The sequence below is a fragment of the Leptopilina heterotoma genome, unplaced genomic scaffold (genome assembly GCF_015476425.1).
Source record: "Leptopilina heterotoma isolate Lh14 unplaced genomic scaffold, ASM1547642v1 Lhet_81, whole genome shotgun sequence".
Lineage (NCBI taxonomy): Eukaryota > Metazoa > Arthropoda > Insecta > Hymenoptera > Figitidae > Leptopilina > Leptopilina heterotoma.
This window is the reverse complement of record NW_025111185.1, coordinates 683,364-701,711: the sequence shown is the minus strand read 5'-3', so window position 1 is coordinate 701,711 and position 18,348 is coordinate 683,364. Positions and strand designations below refer to the sequence as shown.

General features: G+C 20.3%; 1 protein-coding gene across 3 annotated transcripts in view; it reads left to right on the top strand.

Moving 5' to 3' along the window:
• The window catches only part of LOC122511172 (nucleolin), a 165,912-nt gene that overhangs the window by 86,508 nt on the left and 61,056 nt on the right, over nucleotides 1-18,348 (top strand). For all 3 annotated transcript variants that reach the window (XM_043626264.1, XM_043626267.1, XM_043626266.1), the window contains 2 exons: nucleotides 3,780-4,076; nucleotides 8,736-8,869. In XM_043626264.1, coding sequence (XP_043482199.1) covers nucleotides 3,780-4,076; nucleotides 8,736-8,869 — 431 coding nt within the window. The remainder of the gene's footprint in view (nucleotides 1-3,779; nucleotides 4,077-8,735; nucleotides 8,870-18,348) is intronic.

Sequence of the window (18,348 nt, the reverse complement as noted above, 5' to 3'; positions counted from 1 at the left end):
AACAATAATAATAATTATAAATAATTATTAATTTAAATAAGATAGTCTGTCTAAATTAATGAAAGAAAATAAGAAAAATATTTTTTTTAAAAACTTAGTCCAATAAAAGCAATTCTAATAACTATTTACATTTTTAATGACACTCATAAAAGTTTATTTACTACAAAAATATTAATAATAATCATTAATATTGAAGTAAATACTCCCCATTCTTTAATAATCAAATAACAAGCTTTAATATAATAAAATGCAGTCAGTATTGGAATTCTACCTGGGTAGCGAAAAGATCGGGGGAAATCCCATGGCCCCGACCGGGTCCCGACAGGGCGGCCAGATCGGGCAAAGTGCCATGGCCCCGGTCGGTTTTAGTGTTTCAACCAGGCCGGGGCCAGGTCGGGTTGCCAGATCGGGGCCCGGTTTGTCCCGATCTGGCCCCGACCTGGCCCCGGTCAAAATTTCTGCACGGGTTTTGAACTATGTTTACATTGTCGCTTGTCATATGGCGAGACCTAATTATAAACCTATTCTGCAAATGGCAGTTCTTTTATATTCTTTCTTCTTATCTTTAAAAAAAAAATATTGCATAATGAGAATGTTCCTTCTTTTAACCAAATAATTGCTTTTTAATGCTCTTTTATATATAAAGTCGCACATGTGCGCTGCAAAAATTATTATTTATACTCAGAAGGAAGAAGAAATTTAAACAGAAAAATAAATAATTATTTATATATATATATATATATATATATATATATATAATTCATAATTATTTGTGGCAAAAGGCAAAACTATTTCATTTATTTATAATAAGCAACATTATAAATGTATAATATAATCGAAACACAATATTTGTTTCATTATTATACAAATTTAAAAAATTTTTTTATTTTGAAATATCAATTTCAATTTTCAAAATTGAAATTGATATTTGAAAATAAAAAAAATTTTTAAATTTAAAAAAGTTTCCTTTTAACTATTAGTATTTTCTACTATTTTTACTATTAGTATTTCCTAAAATGCTACTATAATAAAATTTGTCGAAAGAATTCAATTATATTTTCATAAATAATAAAATTCTTCGGAGGAATTCAATTATTTTTATAAATAATATAATTTTTCGCAGAAATTCAATTATTTTCAGTTAAATTTTAATCAAATTTCTCGAAAGAATTGGAATATTTTTTAAATCATTTGAATGAAATTTTTCAAAAGAATTGAATTTCAATGAAAATTCTCAAAAAAAAATTCAATTATTTTTAATTTTTCATAAATACTAAAATTATTTGCAGGAATTCAATTATTTTCATAAATAATATAATTCTTCGCAGAAATTCAATTATTGTTAATACCTATAATTTTAGAGAATTTCCTCAAAAGAATTCCGATATTTTGTTTAAAAATTTATATACATTTTTATGAGAATTCAATTATTTTCAATTAAATTTTAATCAAATTGCTCGAAAGAATTCAATTATTATTCAATTATTTAATTGAAATTCCTCAAAAGAATTCCAATATTTTTAAAAAAATTTATATAAATTTTTATGAGAATTCAATTATTTTCAATTAAATTTTAATAAAATTTCTCGAAAGAATTCAATTATTATTCAATTATTTAATTGAAATTTCACAAAAGAATTCTATTATTTTCAAATTTTGTTAAAAACTCCGTAGAAAGAATTCAATTTATTCAAAATATTTATGTACAAATTTTAATGAGAATTCAATTATTTTCATAAATAATAGAATTCTTCGCAGAAATTCAATTATTGTTAATACCTGTAATTTTAAAGAATTTCCTCAAAAGAATTCCGATATTTTTTTAATAATTTATATACATTTTTATGAGAATTCAATTATTTTCAATTAAATTTTAATCAAATTTCTCGAAAGAATTCAATTATTATTCAATTATTTAATTGAAATTTCTCAAACGAATTCTATTATTTTCAAATTTTGTTAAAAACTCCGTAGAAAGAATTCAATTTATTCAAAATATTTATGTACATTTTTATGAGAATTCAATTATTTTCAATTAAATTTTAATAATATTTCTCGAAAGAATTCAATTATTATTCAATTGTTTAATTGAAAATTGAAATTCATCAAAAGAATTCTATTATTTTTAAATTTTGTTAAAAGTTCCGTTGAAAGAATTCAATTTTCATTCAAAATATTTATGTACTAATTTTTATGAGTATTCAATTATTTTCATAAATAATAAAATTCTTCGCAGAAATTCAATTATTTTTAATATAATTTACATGAAAGTCCTCAAAAGAATTCCATTATTTTAAAAAATTGAAATATAAATTTTTTAAATTCAATTGATGTCATGAATAGTAAAATTCTTGAAAAGAATTCAATTATTTTCAAAAATTGTGATAAAATTTGTTTATAACAATTTGATTATGTTCAGTACAAATTTTTAATTAAATTTCTTGAAAGAATTCAATTATTTTTATAAATAATGAAATTTTTTATATGAATTCAATTCAATCTCAAAAGAATTCAATTATTTTCATAATAATACTAAAATTATTTGCACGATTTCAATTATCATTTCTCAAAGAATCAAATTCTTTAGACAAAATCAATTATTTGGAATAAAATTTATCAAAAGAATTCAATTATTTTCATAAATAATAAAATTCTAGGGAGGAATAAATTTATTTTCAATACAATATTTAAATTATAATTTAAGAAAAAAAATTTTTGAATTGTTTCGTGAAAAATTCTGGAAAAATTTTTAATTACAAATTTTTTAAATCCTGTTTTTTACAATGAAAATAAACAATTCTATAACTTCAAACGTTTGTAATCAACGATTGAATAGAAAAAAATATTTTTCACGCCCAGAAAACAATACAATTTTTCTCTTAACAATTTTTTTTTTTGTCGGTAAATAGTTGATCAGAAAAGTCTATTATAAATTTTCCCATCAAAAATATTTAGAAATTTCATTTAAAAAATAGTTTTTTATCTAAATTGTTTATTACAATAATGTAAATTTCACTAAATTTTATTTATTTAGTGATTCCATTTATTTATAATTATTATAAAATAAAATATAAATATATTCATCTAGATATTCGAATTTAGCATTTTTAGATATTCAATATTTTTGTGAATAAATAAATAAATATTTTAATGAAAAATAAATATTTGAGTATAGAAAAAATTCTATTCTTCTATTCTATATCTTTAGGTAAACAAATATTACGTTTAATTTTTTCGTACTATTCGGGGGGTTTCAGGACTTTTAGAAAACGATGTCAATTTTACAAAATTCAAAATGGCGGATCCAATATGGCGGATCGACAAAATTCGCATTACTTTAAAAAATTCGAGTGTTAAAGACCGAATAATTGAATAAATAAATGAATGAATAAATAAACGAATAAATAAATGAATAAATAAGTGAATAAATAAGTGAATAAATAAATAAATAAGTGAATAAATAAGTGAATAAATAAATAAATAAATAAATGAATAAATAAATAAATAAATAAATGAATGAACGAATGAATAAATAAATAAATAAATTAATTAATTAATAAAATAAATGAATAAATAAATGAATAAATAAATCAACAAATAAATAAATTTTAATGAAAAGAGTATACGAAAAATAGTCATTTTTTTCCCCTAAAAGAAAAAAAAAATAGAAAAAAAAACTTTCGTGAACAATATCCTCATCCGGTCAAGCAAAAGAAAAAAAAATTTCGAGATTGATGAATTTTTTACGAGTTACGTTTTTTTATTTCTGTTTATGTTAGATATACCGAAGACAGCTGAGGGCGACAGGAGCGTGGTGTCGTCTAAAGAAAGTAGACAAACGGAACAAAAGGAGGAAGACAAGGCAGTAGACGACGACGACGACGACGAGGAAGAGGAAAAGACAACAAGTAAAGAGGAGGAGGAAGCTGCAACGAGAATACAAGCAGCTTTCCGTGGCCATCACGCCAGGAAGAGTATGAAAGATACGGAAACTTCAACGAAACAGACAGAATCAAAATCAGATTCAGAACCAACCAAGGAACAATTACTGCAGGAGTTTCGCGAGGACGATAAGGGTGAGCTTTTTTCCCTTTTTCTCCCTCCCCCGTCTCTTACCCCCCCCCCCCCCTAGGGACCTACATTTTAAGAAGCGAAATTGCACGCTATTAAATGACAGTTGAAGAAAACGATTTTTCAAAAATTCCCTCTCGACCTACATTTTTATCCAATTCTTTATATCTATCTTCTCTCACAATCATCGCTCCTCGAATTGTAACTTTTCAAACAATTCTTCGATAGAATACCTGCTAATTATGTTCAATATTGCCTCTGGATTCTATAAATTCCTATTTTTCTCAATTTGAAAAATTTTTTTTTAATTATTTATTTTATTTCTGTATATTTACATACTTGAATATTTTATTTTTATTTCTAACATTAATTATTTATTTTTATTAAAATTTGAAATTAAATTTCAGAATATTTTAGTGTCTCTATCAATATATTTATTAATTTTATTCTTTAAATATAAATTCAAGATGTTCCTAAAGTTCTCAATCTTCAAAGGAAGCTTTCCATAAATTTTTTACGTACAAAATGAAGGACATATTTTTTCCAAATATTTACTTAATTTATTGATTGTAATAAAAGTTGAAAAATTAAAATTTACATTCAGAAACTTTTCAATTAACTGTTTTTCGTAGTGACTCAAAATTTTTGTAATAAATATTCAATTTAACGATGAAATAAATAAATTTTCTTCATTTAAAGTTTTAAACATTCAGAACTTTAGAATCTTGAAACGAGGGCAATTTATTTATTTCTTCTTTAAATTAAAATTTTATTACAATAATAAAAAAAAATTGTCAGAAAAATAAATTATATTCTCAAAATTGGAATTAGTAAAAATGTTTACTAATTAGAATTAGTGACTGATTTTTTGCTATATTGAATTACTAAATTTTACTAATTAAAAAAATACTATTTATTAGTAAATTTACAAATTTGAAAGCAAAAAGTCCGTCACTAATTCAAATTTAGAGAGTAAATTTTCTAAATATTATTTTTAAAATATAAATTAAAAAATATGTTATTATAATAATTAATTTTTTTAAATTATTATATTAGTATTAATATCAACTCAAAATATTTATTTATTATTTTAGTTTTCTAATTTTTAATTCAAGTTTGATAATTGAGTTTCTTTTTATTTATTTTGCAAGCAGTAATTTATTGAAAATATTTTAATTTTTTTATACGTTAAAAGTTTTTTTGGATGATAATTTAAGTTTTAAAAATTTCGGATGAAAAAAAAACTGTTTTCCAATTGACGATGAAGGGAGTTTTTCACGAAATCACGTGTTCTCGATAAAATATATCACAAGAGGATCATAAAAGTCAAGGAAGATTGACGGATTGCGATCTTAAAATTTTTCATTACCTCTTTAATATAGATTAATCACTTCATAATATATGGTTGACATATTTTTCAAGATTAAAAATGTTAACAACCTTCGATACAATTTTTAGTTTTTTGAAATAAGCAAATAAACCTTTAAAAAATTTAATCTAAATTTTACTTTACAGTAATAGCTAAAAAATTAATTCGTAAAACTTTTGGCAATAATTATAATATAATCCAAATTCAAATTATATAAATACCTAAATTTTGAAAATAAAATTAATAAATCTGAATTTGAGAACAAAAATTAGTAAATATGAAATTAGAAACTAAATGAATAAATCTGAATTTAGAAACAAAAAATCATGGAAATTGTAAAATTATTAGAAACAAATTCAGAGACAAAAATTAATAAAAAAAATAGATTTAGAAACAAAAGTAGCAAAAAAAAAATTAATTTTTATCAGGAAATGAAGTAATAAATATAAATTCATTTCGTAATTAAATTTCGCTCAATAATATAAAAAAAGGGTATATAGTGAAAAGATAATATTATGTTTCTATGACAAACATAATTTACAGGATATTAATAGATATCTATCAATTTAAGAATAAACAGCGACTGGATAAGTCACAACAAAATGGAAGAACTCAATCATTTAATGTGAACGGGAAGTAATTGAATATCGATTACCAGTAGTGGCTTGTGACGAAAAGCAAATTTTTGTTTTTTTCTCCTTTGTCATATTCTTCAAGAACAAACGTTTGTTTTTTATTTTTTAACAAAGAAAAATTTGCTTTACTCACAAACTGGTTGCTGTGAAATTCAATTTATTTCTGACTTTGAAAAAATACCAAAAAAAGCCAATCGTTCCTAACTTGGAATTTTCTACTGCGAGAAAAACTCATTTTATTTTCCATTTCACACAGAAGAAGAAAAAAAAACTGTTTTTAAATATCAAAATCGAATGAACAATAATTTCAAAATAATTGCTATAAACATAAATTTCAATTGCAATAAATATAAAAATTCTCTTCTTAGCGAATTTAATAAATATTAAATTTAAATCATCCTTGAATTAAAATTAATTTGATAGAAAATGGAATTAAAATTAAATTAAACAAATTTTCAATTGAATTAGAATTAAAAGAAATTCAAAATAAAATTAAATCAAAATTAATTTTAATTGAATTTTAATTCAAAATTTCAAATCAATTTCAACTACAATATATGAAAAATAGAATTGAATAAAAATAAATTCCAAATAAATACAAACTAGAATGAAATTAAAATTTTAGATTGAATTTTAATTATAATAGATTCCAAATAAAATTGAATAAAAATAATCTAAATTGGATTAAAATTAAAATAAATTTCAAAAAATTAAATAAAAATAATTTTATATTAAATGTGAATTGAAATAAATTTGAATTAAAGTAAATTGTAAATTACAATTAAATAAAAAAAAATTTCGAATAGAATTGAATAAAAATAATTTTCAAATGAATTTAAATTAAAATAAATTCCAAATTTAATTGAATTGCAATAAATTCCAAATAGAATTGAATTGAAATAAATTCCAAAAAGAATTTAATTGAAATGAATTTGAATTGAATTTGAATATTGAAATAAATCCCAAATAAAATTGAATTGAAATAAATTTGAAGTAAATTTAAACTAAAACAAATTTAAAACAAAAATTAAAACATATTTGAATTAAATTTGAATAAAACTTGAATTAAAATAAATGAAAAATAGAATTAAATAAAAATAAATTCCAAATAAACTCCAAATAGAATTAAATTAAAATAAATACAAACTAGAATCAAATTAAAATAAATTTAGATTGAATTTTAATTACAATAGATTCCAAATAAAATTGAATAAAAATAATCTAAATTGGATTAAAATTAAAATAAATTTCAAAAAATAAAAAAAAAATAATTTTATATTCAATGTGAATTGAAATAAATTTGAATTAAAGTAAATTGTAAATTAAAATTGAATAAAAATAAATTTCGAATAGAATTGAATAACAATAATTTTGAAATGAATTTGAATTTAAAAAAATTCCAAATAAAATTGAATTGCGATAAATTCCAAATAGAATTGATTTGAAATAAATTCGAAAAAGAATTGAATTGAAATGAATTGGAATTGAATTTGAATATTGAAATAAATTCCAAATAAAATTGAATTGAAATAAATTTGAAGTAAATTTAAACTAAAACAAATTTAAAACAAAAATTAAAACATATTTGAATTAAATTTGAATAAAACTTGAATTAAAATAAATGAAAAATACAATTGAATAAAAATAAATTCCAAATAAACTCCAAATAGAATCAAATTAAAATAAATTTAGATTGAATTTTAATTATAATAGATTCAAAATAGAATTTAATAAAAATAATTTAAATTAGATTAAAATTAAAATAAATTCCAAATAAAATTGAATTGCAATAAATTCCAAATAGAATTGATTTGAAATAAATTCCAAAAAGAATTGAATTGAAATAAATTGGAATTGAATTTGAATTAAAATAAATGCCAAATAAAATTGAATTGAAATAAATTTGAAGTGAATTTAAACTAAAACAAATTTAAAACATAAAAATTAAAACATATTTGAATTAAATTTGAATAAAACTTGAATTAAAATAAATGAAAAATAGAATTGAATAAAAATAAATTCCAAATAAACTCCAAATAGAATGAAATTAAAATAAATACAAACTAGAATGAAATTAAAATAAATTTATATTGAATTTTAGTAAATGAAGTAAATTGTAAATTACATTTGAATAAAAATAAATTTCGAATAGAATTGAATAACAATAATTTTGAAATGAATTTGAATTAAAATAAATTCTAAATAAAATTGAATTGCAATAAATTCCAAATAGAATTGATTTGAAATAAATTCCAAAAATAATTGAATATTGAAATAAATTGGAATTAAATTTGAATTGAAATAAATCCCAAATAAAATTGAATTGAAATAAATTTGAAGTGAATTTAAACTAAAACAAATTTAAAACATAAAAATTAAAACATATTTGAATTAAATTTAAATAAAACTTGAATTAAAATAAATGAAAAAATAGAATTGAATTAACATAGATAAAGAAAGTTGAATTTATCCGAATTTCAATACATTTTCTTATAAATATCAAATTGAGTTTGAAAGCAGATTAAAATAAGAAATCTTAATTTAATTCAATCCAATATTTCCTCTCCTTAAATAACATTTATCGTGATTTCAACATATCAAATTAATTAATTAACGAATTAATCAATTCAATTTAATTAATATTGTTAAACCTTTTGTAGAGCTTTGCGACGCAGCTACTAGAATTCAAGCTTCATTCCGCGGACACATGTCGAGAAAGGTAGCAGCAGTTGGCGAAGCGGCCAAAACAGCTGGGGAAATGGTCGAGAGTGTAGCGAATAAAGTCGAAAAAACGGTGAGTAATTTTTTTCAAAAAAAAAAAACAAAACAAATTACTTAAAGCCTTTTTTCAGAAAAAAGAATAATTAACATTTCTTTCAATGCTAATTTTCAATAGAAGTAATATCTACAAATTTTTTATGCGACTTTTTACAAAGCTTCTACAGTTATTAAAATATTTTCCACTTCATTTATTTTAAGAAGATTATTGGATTTACATAAAAGAGTGTCACAGAAGAGCGATCAATTTTATTACATAATTCAAGTGAATTCAAATGAAATGATTTTTAATTATTTTTAAAAAATCTTTGTACAATACTTATAAATTGTGTATTAAATTGTTTTTTAATTTTTATTTTACCCGTCAGTTTCAATTTTTTTATAAAAAGAAATAACAATTTTATATTTTTTATTTTTTAACGACTATTTGAAACGATTTTACGAAAATTCCGTGAACAAATTCAGCAAAATTTCTGCAAGCATATTGGAATCTTGCAGAAATTTTCTATTTTTATGCGGAATTTTATACAAATATACGGAATTTCAGTAGAATCGTTTCACGTGAATTGAAACATATTTTATTATGTTTTTCTAATATAGCTGCGGGTAATTTTTTTGTTTAAAACAAACACATTTGTACTTGTAAACATATTTGCTTTCTTCGAGCAAAAAAAAAAAAATAAAATTTTAAAACATTCATAAAGAGATTTAGTTCTCTTTTTTCCTTTTTTTTTGCAAAATCTTATTATAAACGGAATAAAAGATGTGCTTTGCAGTTAAATTTCTTTGCAAGGCAACTTCCCATGAGCTTTCTCGTGAACATAAACAGAAAGTTATTTGAGTTGTGGAACTATCTCCGCAGGCTCACTGTTTTGTACAAAGAAATATATACATATATACCCGAGTGAAGATTTTAATTAAAGATTGTGTGTTTCAAGGGAAATCAATAGATATTTTCAACCGCTCACTCTCCTCAGTATTTATAATTGTTAAATCAACTTAAATTTCAATTTCTTTGCTGTATATAAACAAAAGTGGTTTTATAACAGGAAAATTCGCGTAGTAAAATTTCTTATACGGAAAGTATCAGAGAAAAAGCAAAATAGGGTTTCTACAAATTTCTCCTTATACAATTCCATGATTTTTCCATGATTTCCAGGTGATAAATGATAAAATTTCCATGACACATTAAAAGAAAATTTTTGTCAGTTAAGTTAGGTAAATGTCATGAAAAAAATTGTTTGTCAGGGAAATTAAGATTTTTAATAACTTTTGAAAAAATTCTTTGAGAATTTTCAAATTCATTTGTTTACAATTCAATTTTACAAAATTTCAATTATTCGTAAATTCTTTAATCAAATATATAGAAAATAAATTTGAAATAATTTTAAAAAAATTCAATTAAACTTTTTCAAAAGAATTAATTCTACAGAATTGTTATTTAAAAATATGAAAAATTCAGAATTTCAATGATTTTAATTTAAAATCTTTTCAAAATTCAATTATTTCTAAAAATCCACGTTATAATGCCTTTAATATTTAATTATAATCTAAACTTTTAACTGAAATTCATTTTTAAAAAAAATTTCTATCAGTAAATTCTACGAGGATTCAATTATTTAAATACAAAAATAAATAATTTATAGAATAATTGAATACTTTCTAAAATTAAATTCTCATACGAAATTTTATCAACAAATTTTTAAATAATTAAATTCTTTAGACGAATTTTAATAAAAAATTTTAAGAATACAAATTACATTTTTCGAGGAATTTGATTAAAATTGTATTAAAAATAATTGAAATTCTGTGATGAGTTTTATTATTAGTAAAAATAATTGAATTCCTAAAAGAATTTTATTATTTATGAAAATAATTGAATCCCTGTAAAAATTTTATTATTTATGAAAATAATTGAATTATTGCGAAGAAATTTATAAAAAAAATTTGCAAATAATTGAATTCCTGTAAAAAATTTTATTATTTATGAAAATAATTGAATGATTCTGTAGAATGTCATTAAAATTTTATTTAAATAATTGAATTCTTTTGAAAAATTCTATTAAAATAGTAGATATTGAAAAACATTGAATTGTGGAAAATTTTTAAAAATAATTGAAATTTTGCAAAGAATTTGATTAAAATTTTGGAAAATATATGAATTTCAGAGAAGAATTTTATTATTTGTAAAGATAATTAAAATTTTGACAAGAATTTTTAAAAATTCCACCCTATTAAAAATCCCAGATTTCCAAATGATAAATGATAAAATTTCCATGAGACATTAAAACAACATTTTTGTTAGTTAAGTCAGGTAAATGTCATGAAAAAATTTTTTGTCAAGGAAATTACGAAAATTGAGACTTTTTCGACTTTTCTTCCAAACAACAAAATACCACAATTTTTAGTAAAAAAGTGCAACTTATTTTGATTTTTATAATGCGAAAAGTTAACTAAAAACAAATCTTTCAAAAATTATTTTTGAATAGTTAAAATTTTGTAAAATTTAATTGAAAATAATTAATTTATCTCAAGTATTTTGTTACAATTTTTAAAAATCAACTTTTGAAGAATTTTAATTGCAAATTTTGAAAATAATTGAATTATCAAAAATTTTAATGAAAAATCTTTAAAGGTAAATTGAAAAATGAAAATAAGCTTCTAATTTTTTAAAATTCAATTTTTTTAATATTTTCAATTACATATTTCCAAAAATAATAACATTTTAGAATTATTTTTAACATTTTGGAAAAAACAATAATGTTCAAAATTTTTAATTAAAATTCACCAAAAAATTTATTAGTTTTTTAAATTATACAAGAATTCTTTTAAGAAATACAATTATTTTCGAAAAATTACATTAATAAAATATTTTTAAAAACTAATTATTAGAATTGTTTAGTACTAATTTTTTAAGATTCAAAATTTACTTTTTGGACTTATTAAAATTTTTGAGAAATCATGATCCTGTTTATAATTAAAATTCTTCAAAAATTTGATCATTTTTATTTATACTTTTCAAAAATTCAATTATTTTTAAAAGATTTTACCAAATTTTAATTGTTTGGAAATTTTTCAAAATTGAAAAACTATTATCGTTCAAAAATTATTATTTAAAAAATGAATTGTAAGAATCTCTTTATTATAATTTTTTGAAAATATTATATTTCAGAAAAAACTATGGAGAGTCACAATTATTATAAAAAATTAAGTTTATGTATTTAAATAATTGAATTCTAGAAGAACTTTTGAAAAATTATTTAAATTAATTGATTCAAAGAAAAAGTTTAGTGGAAAATTGTAGAAAATAATTAAATTCAAGATGAGTTTTAATTGTAATTTTTATAAATTATTTAAATTTATAAATTTTACTCATTTTTCGCAAACATTAATATTTTCCTACTGTAAAAAGAATTTTGTCAGGGAAAGTAATTTTAATGTCAGTAAATTGTCAGGAAAATTGATAAATTGAAACTTGTGACCACCCTGAGTAATAAAGGAGCGCGAATTTCAATCACACGGGTTTACAACAGAAACTAAAAAAATTCCATGATCCGATTAGAAATTCCATGAGATTTCTATGGTTTCATGAATCAAAATGAAATCATATGACAATTCCGTGATTTCCAGGTTTTCCACGACTTGTAGAAACCCTGCAAAAGCTTATTGTTTCTTTTTTATCTTTAGTTCAAAAATAAAAAATTATCACTAAAATAATCATTCCAAATGATAGTTTAGAAAGAAAACTACTTTGAAAACAAGCTTTCAATAATTGTGGGAAAAAAGGAAATAAAGTGGAAAAAAACTGTTAATTATAATTTAAGTCGATAGTTGCTATGTGCTCATGTTTGTACTATATGTGTACAAACACATTTGCACTGATTACTAAACTTGATAGGCAGAATTAGATATGGGATAACAGCCAATGTGCAAATTACAAAGGGAATGTTAAAGCATATTATGAATAATTTATAAATTCTATTGGCTACAAGTGAACATTTTGAGAATTCGTGAACTTCCAGTTTGATTGTCTAGCAAACTGATTTTGACCAAACAATTCTCTATATATGCATACATATCGTTATAAATTAAAAGAGAGAATTTTACGCATAAATGAAATTCATACTTCGAAATAATTCATAATTGGATTATGTCAAATCCAGTAATAATTTTATCTAATTTTAGATTTAGACGAAGAATTCACTATAGATATAAATTATCTTTAGTGAATTCTTCTTCTTCTTCTTCTTCTAATAAAGTATTTGAAACTAAAAGATTGAAAATTAGAACAAATGGAGTAATAAATTAAGTAAATTAATCAACGCAGTCGTATCCAGAGCATTAGGAAAATCAAAATCTGGAGCGAGAGCCGCCGTCCATTAGGAGCGAAAGAGATATTAGAAATCAACAATTTTCACTAAATGAACTATTTGCAAAAAAAAGAGTTCATTACAGAATCGAATGGAAATGGATTCTCACTAATCAATTTTGAAAAAATATTTATCAAAAATGAATCAAAGTGGAAACAAGTAGTTAATTAAAAATGGATTCTCGGGAAAGAAATAAAAGCAAAAAGAAAAAAACTAAGAAAAAAAGCAACCGACTTTTAGTTGAATTTCAATTCAACTTCGACCCATTAAAAGAAATAAATAAATTTCGTTCATTTGAACGTTCAGAATTTCAAGATCATAAAAGGAAATTCAGTTTAAAAAAAGGGATTTTTCTCTTTTTTCAATTCCATAATAGAAATACTGCAGATCTGATATTTTTCGTTAAATAAACGAATCAGAATTTTTAAATTATTCTTTAGATAATTATGTTTTACTTATTATAAATATTATGTGTGTTTTAATGAATATTTACTCACGAAATAAACTCGACAGGAAACATATTATTTGACTCACCTGAAACAAAGAGAAAAGAAAATACTTTATATTAGAATTTTTATAAAACAATAAAAACTGAAAACAAATAATAATTTCTATTAAATAGTTCTATTAAATTACATTTATTAATCAATAGTACTAAATAATAATTTATCAATTTATCAATTATAATTTCAGGAATTCTAATTAATTTTTCATGTCATATTAGATATAAAGGAGGATTTTAATTTTTGAAAAGGACTTTTTTGATCAATCCTTTCTCTTAATAATTGGTATTTCTTTATTCTTTTCCATAGTCAACAATTTTTCTAAATTTTGAATAAAAATTTTTATTCAAACACTACTTTTGTTTTAAAATTTTCAGGAATTTGACTAAATCCGAATTAAATTTCAGTAAAAATAAGTAAAATTTACTTCAAACTTGGTAAAATTTCCTCTAGAATGGTAAAATTTACTATTAAAAATTGTTAGTTTTTTTTTACTATTTCCGAAGAAAATTTCTTTATAAAAATTAGAAAAATTTACTTTAGAAGCAGTAAAATTTACTCTGGAGATAATAATATTCAATAATAAATTGTATTACGTTCGAGGGAAATATAAAAAATTTTTACATAATTTTCAAATTTTTAACAAAATTTTCTAACTCTTCAAAAAAATGTCAATTTTTATAAGTTTTTGCAGGTGTTTTTGGGAATTTTATTAATTTAAGGCGATAAAAAATGGGAAAAGGGGAAAAAAGGGAATAAAACCTAAAAATAAGGTTTTTTTTTACAAAATACAGTACTTGAACTAAACATAAAATTTTTCTAAGTAATTAAATATTTTAGAAAAAGTATCAACGCTGAAATTAATCTTTCCAACATAAACACAAATAATAATTGAATTATTTTCAAAAATATTTTCTCCTCTTTTCTGGTAAATTAAATATACTCAAATTTAGAAAATCAGCTCAGTTTGTTCAAAAAATTGCTCAAAAGAATTCTATCCCTTCTTAGAAATTTCAAAAGAAAAAGGTAAAGAGTAAACTCGACAATTTACAACGAAAATAAAGCACAAGTATTTCTCGAGCAAAACATTATTCCTTGTTTTTTTTTTATTTTTACTTTTCTAAAGAGTTGCTCTTTACCAAGAAACATGTCTGTAATAATAAAAAATAAAACTAATTGCTCCTAGCATTATAATTTTTATATAATATTATAAAATACATTATATTAACAATAAAAATAAAAAAAGTAGTAATAATAAAAATAATAGTAATCATAGTAATAATAGTAATAATAGTAATAATAAAAATAATAATATTAATAATATTAAAAATAATAAAATGCTAATAATAATAAAATATTAATAATTCACTGCTAATGTGGTATAAAATATGAATTACAGTTACATTATACAAATAATAATTTAAACAATGTTTCGTGAAGCAGAAGAAAATAAAAATTAACAAAAATGATTTCCAATACAATAATCTAATTACGCTTTTGCGTTAGAATAGCATCGTCTACCTTGCATATTCATTGTGATCTCAATAAAGCGACTTAATCCAGTGTTAGTATGTAGTCGATTACTATTAATTATAATTTAGTTTCAGTAGGTTAATCTCGACAATTTCTAAATGTCATGATATACGAAAATAGGTCGATGACATTATAATACTTTATATTTATAGAATGTCAAACGTATTTTTTAATTGTCCTTTTATTATTATTACTATTATTATTATTATTTATTTCACCTTTCCCCTAAAACCAAATTCACTCTAAAAATAATTTCACAAAAAAAATAATATTCCCAAGAAAATATAAATTTATGTAGAAATATCTTTTATATTGTAAAGTTATTCTAAACATTAATTTTTTTTTAATTTAAATATTTAAATAATATTTTATCGCTCAAGAATTAAAATTAAAACTTTCACGATTGGAACCAATAATTTAATTACTTATAAAGATTGCAAACCCAAGGTTAAATTATTTTTTGTAAATTATTATTTTAGTAAAATTATGCGCTAAATGATTTAGAAATAAATATGCAAGTCTCAAAAATTAAATTGTTTAAAATAAATTCAATTACATATTCTGCAAGGATCAATTATTTAAAAAAAAAAATTGCAATGTTTTTCATCAAAGTTCATGATGATGATTTCAAAGTTTTTAAGATGAATTTGAAAAGACATTTCAGAAGAATAAAATGTTTTTAAAAAAATGTTTTCTAAATGTTTAATGAAAGGGAAACAAAATTTTGTATTTAAAAAAAAACTTAAAAAAACTAAAAAAAAAACTTGAAACCAAATAAATTCATGAAGATTAATATTATTCTTTCAAGAATTTTATTTATTCTATATAAACTCGTAACAACAATTTTCATAAAAGTTATTATCTTGCATATAAAATTATTAAATGAATCATGCTTCTAGAACTTCATAAAAGTAGTTTTAATACTTGAAAACATCCAAGAATATATTCTCAAGTAAACTTTGTTCCGTTGTGTATATTATATAAGTTTGAAACATTCTATTAAAACATAAACTAAAGTATTTAATGCACAATTTTTTTATATAAAATAAAAAGAAGATATCTTCTACCTGCTAAAGAAAAGAGAGTAAAAATTCCACAATATTATGAAAATTATTCCGAATTATAATTTTATTGTCTATTCATCAATACAACAAATTGTTGCAAAATTTTGTTGCATTTATTTTAATTTTATTTAGTCCTAATTTTTACTGTGATAAAAAATTGTCCTGTGAATAAATTTAAATTTTCTAATCATCAATTGTGGAGAAAAAAAATAATTAATAAATTAATAATAAAAAAAGTTTGAAATTAAAACAAAGAAACAAAAATTTTTACGGACCAAAAATGAAAAATTACGGACCATTTAAGGACCAATTACTGATAAAAATATAACCAGTTCGAGTCAAATAAGAGAACATTTTACTTAAAATTATAAATTAAATTTTTTCATAACTATAAATAATTAAAGATGACCGAGTGATAAAATCATTATTTTATATTATAAGAATATAGTTATTGTAATTTCTTCAAAATTATTTTCATCATTTCAATTTAACTATTATTTTCAAAAGATTGAACTAAAATTCTACTTTAGATAAATTATTTTTAATAATTTTCAAAAAAGTTCTTTGGCAATTTTCAAATCCATTTATTTACAATATTCTATTCTACGAAATTTCAATTATTCCTAAATTCTTCAATTAAATGCATATTAGAAAATAAAAACTTCAAATAATATAAAAAAAATCAATTAAACTTCTTCAAAAAAATTAATTTCAAAATTCAATTATTTCTAAAAATCATTTGTAATTGCTTCAAAATTCAATTTGTTTGAGTGTTTTTAACTAAAATTCTTCTATAAATTTTTTATTTTTAATAATTTTTGAAAAACTTTCAATTATTCAGAAATACTTGAATTAAATATATATTAGAAAAAAACTTGAAATAATTTTTAAAAAATTCAATTAAACTTTTTCAAAAGAATTAATTCTACAAAATTGCTTTTTAAAAATATGAAAAATTCAGAATTTCAATGATTTTAAATTGAAATCTTTTTAAAATTCAATTATTTCTAAAAATCCACGTTATAATGCCTTTAATATTTAATTATAATCTAAAATTTTAACTGAAATTCATTTTTAGAACAATTTTTATTAGTCAATTCAACGAGAATTCAATTATTTAAATACAAATACTTCCTCTATGAGAAAGCAATAAATAATTTATAGAATAATTTAATATTTTCTGAAATTCAATTCCCATAAAGAATTTTATCAACAAATTTTTAAATAATTAAATTCTTTAGACCAATTTTTAATACAAATTTTAAGAATAATTACATTTTTCGAGGAATTCGATTAAAATTGTCTTAAAAAGAATATTGAAATTCTGCGATGAGTTTTATTATTAGTAAAAATAATTGAATTCCTAGAAGAATTTTATTATTTACGAAAATAATTGAATCCCTGTAAAAATGTTATTATTTATGAAAATAATTGAATTATTGCGAAGAAATTTATTATTTATAAAGATAATTAAAATTTTTACGAGAATTTTTAAAAAGAATATTGAACACTGTTTAATTTCTTATTTTGATTTTTATAATGCGAACAATTACTATAAAAAAATCTTTCAAAAATTGTTTTTGAATAGTTAAAATTTTGTAAAATTTAATTGAAAATAATTTATTTATTTCAAGTATTATGGTACAATTTTTGAAAATTAACTTCTAAAGAATTTTAATAGCAAATTTTAAAAATAATTGAAGTATCAAAAATTTTAATAAAAAATTTTTAAAGGTAAATTTAAAAAAGAAAATTAGCTTCTAATTTTTTAAAATTCAATTTTTTTAATATTTCCAGTTACATATTTCCAAAAATAATAACATTTTAGAATTATTTTTAAAATTTTGGAGAAAACAATAATGTTCAAAATTTTTAATTAAAATTCATCAAAAAATTCATTAGTTTTTTTAAATAATACAAATATTCTTTTAAGAAATACAATTATTTTCGAAAAATTACATTAATAAAATATTTTTAAAAACTAATTATTAGAATTGTTTTGTAATAATTTTTTAAGATTCAAAA